Source organism: Sinocyclocheilus anshuiensis, unplaced genomic scaffold, assembly GCF_001515605.1.
Source record: "Sinocyclocheilus anshuiensis isolate Anshui unplaced genomic scaffold, SAMN03320099.WGS_v1.1 scaffold2144, whole genome shotgun sequence".
NCBI lineage: Eukaryota > Metazoa > Chordata > Actinopteri > Cypriniformes > Cyprinidae > Sinocyclocheilus > Sinocyclocheilus anshuiensis.
Genome location: NW_015547642.1, coordinates 54,427 through 58,993, shown reverse-complemented (window position 1 = coordinate 58,993; position 4,567 = coordinate 54,427). Strand labels below are relative to the sequence as shown.

Below are 4,567 nucleotides of genomic sequence, written 5' to 3'. Positions count from 1 at the left end.
GTGTGTGTGTGTGAGTGAGTGAGTGAGTGAGTGTGTGTGTGTGTGTGTGTGTGTGAGTTTGCGCACGTGTGTGCGCGCATGTGTGCGTGTGTGTGTGCGAGTATCTGTGTATGAGAGAGTGTGTGTGTGTGCGTGTGTGTGTGTGTGTGTGAGTGTGTGTGTGTGAGAGAGTGTGTGTGTGTGAGTGAGTGAGTGAGTGAGTGAGTGAGTGAGTGAGTGAGTGAGTGAGTGAGTGAGTGAGTGAGTGAGTGAGTGAGTGAGTGAGTGAGTGAGTGAGTGAGTGAGTGAGTGAGTGAGTGAGTGAGTGAGTGAGTGAGTGAGTGAGTGAGTGAGTGAGTGAGTGAGTGAGTGAGTGAGTGAGTGAGTGAGTGAGTGAGTGAGTGAGTGAGTGAGTGAGTGAGTGAGTGAGTGAGTGAGTGAGTGAGTGAGTGAGTGAGTGAGTGAGTGAGTGAGTGAGTGAGTGAGTGAGTGAGTGAGTGTGTGTGTGTGTGTGCGTGTGTGTGTGAGAGAGAGTGTCTGTGTGTGAGAGAGTGTCTGTGTGTGAGAGAGTGTGTGTGTGTGTGTGTGTGTGAGAGAGTGTGTGTGTGTGTGTGTAACCTCTTTATCTTTGAGCCCCAGCAGCAGAATCTCCTCCATCAGAGTGAGTCTCAGTGATTTGGAGTCGGTGTCCTGTTCCTCTTCGGTCTTCTCCTCAGCATTACTGCATCGCTCCGCTGGAGCCTCAGAGCGCCGGTTCCTCTTGGTCAGCGTGGTCATTCCTTCTGCTAACAGAACCTCTACCAACATCCACACCATCTATACCAATCTCAACTATAACCTAGAAATCACTCATCAAGAGTTTAATTTACCCTCCAAAAGCACATTAAGCATTATAGGTTAATACAAATCCTCAGACTTTTAAAAAAACACTCAAGCAGGTAGGAAAACAGTTCTTCGTGTTGTCTTATTTAGTTATCAGTGTATCAGTCTCTATTATAAAAATGCTTCAACTCACCACATCTGCCTGTTTATACAATTATAATGACGTCCAACGTAAGACTTTTGTCTCGAGACTGTGTTCACTTCCCTGCACTGTGCTCAGCAGTGGACTAGACGAGTGCACTCAGTGCAGCGCTGCACCTGAGGACACGCCCCTTAGCCAATCAGGACACGCCTGAGCGCCTCTCCTCCAATCAGAGCTCTCAAACGGCGCACCTGTTCTGTGTGCAGCGACGTCAGCCGGATCCGGGATACACAAACCGGAGCTCAAATCTAACCTAATAAACGTGATCTGACGTTCATTAACTTTATGTGAACCCACAGTCGACGTGTCAGACATTTCTGTATTTTTTTTCTTCATAATAACAGGCGATTATTTATTTTAAAAAGGGCTAAAAGTACGTTTTAGTAGATTTATTTCCTTTAAAATTATTTCATATGATTGTGTAAATACAAAAAGCTTAGTTTTCAGGCTAAATCCTAAACCGCAATCCTGACACAAATCATAAATGTACATTTCACTCAATATTTTTGTATCATAATTACGTTGTATGTTTTGAAGCGCTCATTCAGATAGGTATTGGGTTAATGATGTTTATTCAGCTTTCCGATTAATAGCTTTAACTATGATTTATAATTCTTTAAATCTTTGCGTAATCACGCCGCGCTCTCATTGGCCACTTCCACTCTAAGTCCCGCCCACCCGCCTACGTCAGATCAGACGTGTCGTTAGCCATTTTGGTGCTCAGGGCTGCAATAACACTCCAATAATCGCGTTATTGTTGACGGAGGACCGGTTTTATTTTCGGTGTTTGTGCCGCGGGAATCATGTCGGAGAATCCGGACACGGACACTCTGGAGCTGGAGTCCGAAGAGAAGCAGGTACCGATCAATGAGTGAAATAACACAGACCCCGCTCGCACGTGATAAAGCAGTCGTTCTGAAACCCAGCCGAGACTTTAGCTTTCGCTGAAACTGTTGTTAACACGTGAACGGAAAGAAATCGTGACTTGGATTATGCTGAGTGTGACTCGCGGAGATCCTCGCTCTGATTGGTTGAGCAGTCCGTCAGTCACATAGATGCTCCATTCCTATTGGTTGGTGTTTGTTGTCACGCCGCAGCTTGTCACATGTAAACTCGTTTGTCGTAAACTTGTGTGTTAATGTTAATGCTGTAAAATTCATCAATTATGAAACAAATTCGATTTAGGCTGGAAAGCAGCTCTACAGAAGACAATAGTGTTATTATTCAGATCGATTCAATGCAAGTTTTCTCATCTGATCAGCGCAGTTAACTCGATCATACTTTATCTGAAAATAAATAGGATTTTATGGTCAGTATTGAGATCACAATTATTTAACATGATTGCTTATTGACTTTAGAAACATCATGCATTTATAAAAAAATTTAAACTTGAATTCAACTGAAAAACTAATTAAAAATGTAAACAAATCATAATTATATATATATATATATATATATATACATATTTTATTATATTAATAGCAAAAAAATCTAAATCTAATATACATTCTAATATGCTGATTTATTATCAACGTTGAAAAAAGTTTTGCTTAATATATATATATATATATAATATATAAAAAAAATTTGGAACCTGTGATACTTTTTTCAGAATTGTTTGATGAATAAAAAGTAAAAGAAAAGAACAGCATTTATTCAAAATAGAAATCTTTTCTAACAATGTAAGTCTTTATTATCACTTTTTATCAACAGAACACATCATTGCTGAATAAAAGCATTAATTTCTTTCCAAAAAAAACAGAAAGAAAGATAAAAAATACTGACCCCAAACTTTTGAACAGTAGTGTGTATTGTTACAAAAGTTTCTATTTTGAATAAATGCTGTTCTTTTTATTTTTTTATTGATCAAAGAATTCTGAAAAAATATCACGGGTTCCAAAACAAAAAAATAAATAGGATTTTATGGTCAGTATTGAGATCACAATTATTTAACATGATTGCTTATTGACTTTAGAAACATCATGCATTTATAAAAAAATTTAAACTTGAATTCAACTGAAAAACTAATTAAAAACTGAAGACTGGAGTAATGATGCTGAAAATACAGCTGCGCATCACAGAAATACATTACAGTTTAACAGATATTCACATAGAAAACATATTTTAGATTATAAAAATATTTCACAATTTTACATTTTTTTCTGTATTTCTGATCAAATAAATGCAGCCTTGACGAGCAGAAGAGACTTCATTAAAACACATAAAAAAACGAACTGATCCCAAACTTTAAAAAAAAATAACTGATATAGACAATATATAATAAACAAACAGATGTATCACTGTTAGTACAAACAATATGAACTGATGATTAAATGTGTGTTTGCAGGATTCTCCAGAAAAGCCCTGTAACCCAGTACTGTCTGAAGAGGCCAAACTGAAGGAGAAATATCCGAACCTGGGCCAAAAACCCAGACTCTGGCGATTATAGAATCAGAATTCAGTGCACTAAAACAATGCTGATAGAAAAAGAGGAGAGTAGCGCACTGAATTAAACAGGAACGTCTGAAGTACACCGGAAGAAGTCGTTTTGCATGGAAATTTCTACTTCAACATTTCATGTTTAAACACGTGTTACTTGCCATTTCTTTGTAATTATCTGTGAAATTTACTCGCAGTTTCTGAGTGAAAATACCAATTTTTTGGTCAGTGTAAAAAGACTGAAATAGCATTTCCTTGTAAAATCTTTACAGCTTCAAAAATTTTTTTTTTTACAGTGTATCAGTTTTTGTTTTGTTTTATAATAATGATAATAATAAATAAATAATAATAATAAGTTTCACTGTTTTGAGCTCAGACCTAACAAAGAATATCAGACTTCTCATGCATTTGAATAAAATATTATTCAAATTATTCAAATATTATTCAAATGCATATATATATATATATATAATACTTTTACTGGGGGAAAATTGTCTTTTTTTTTCAGTTTTGGCATTATTTTCAAGACAAACACAATTTTGTCATTTAAAAAATAGCTGTAAAACATTTTTATTTAAAACCGCAAACATTACTACCATGATGCATACATATTTGAAAGTTTAATAAAAAAATTAAAAATAAATAATAAAATAAAAAAATATTTTTTAGCAAAACGAAAAAGAAAGAAAAAGTATAAATGAGAGAAGTTTAATTGAAATTAAATGACAAAAATCAGACTCTTAATGGTGCTAAGTTGGGCTTCATTTTCTTTATGCAAAATATATATATTTTGTTATTTGATTTTGAGGTGATATGCGGGGTTTTGTGTGCAGGAGGTCCTTCAGTGTGTCTGACTGAAGAATGATGCGCATGTATTAATGTGTTACTGTACAGTGAATACAGTGACGTATGCAGACACTTTGTGATGATGAAGATGACGTCCTGATGTCATCGAATGTATGGAGTGTGTGTGTGTGCGTGAGTGTGTGTGAGTGAGTGAGTGAGTGAGAGTGAGTGTGTGTGTGTGTGAGTGAGTGAGTGAGTGAGAGTGACTGTGTGTGTGTGTGTGTGTGTGAGAGTGTGTGTGTGTGTGTGTGTGAGTGAGTGAGTGAGTGAGCGTGCATG

General features: G+C 36.6%; 1 protein-coding gene and 1 long non-coding RNA gene across 5 annotated transcripts in view; one reads left to right on the top strand and one right to left on the bottom strand.

Annotated features, from left to right (window-relative positions):
- Positions 1–1,223, bottom strand: part of golph3l (golgi phosphoprotein 3-like) — an 11,394-nt gene extending 10,171 nt beyond the window's left edge. The window contains exons 1-2 of one of the 4 annotated variants that reach the window (XM_016504034.1): positions 995–1,223; positions 598–776 (exon numbers count right to left, since the gene is read on the bottom strand). In XM_016504034.1, coding sequence (XP_016359520.1) covers positions 598–756 — 159 coding nt within the window. In that variant the 5' untranslated portion in view covers positions 757–776; positions 995–1,223. Of the gene's footprint in view, positions 1–597 lie in introns of all 4 variants that reach the window. The other 3 variants (XM_016504036.1, XM_016504035.1, XM_016504032.1) reach the window with 3 other exon arrangements.
- Positions 1,224–1,566: 343 nt separating this feature from the next.
- On the top strand, positions 1,567–3,424 carry LOC107701891 (uncharacterized). The gene is made up of 2 exons (XR_001635701.1): positions 1,567–1,860; positions 3,351–3,424. It is a non-coding gene; the product is annotated as an uncharacterized LOC107701891 (long non-coding RNA).
- The last annotated feature ends 1,143 nt before the right edge of the window (positions 3,425–4,567 follow it).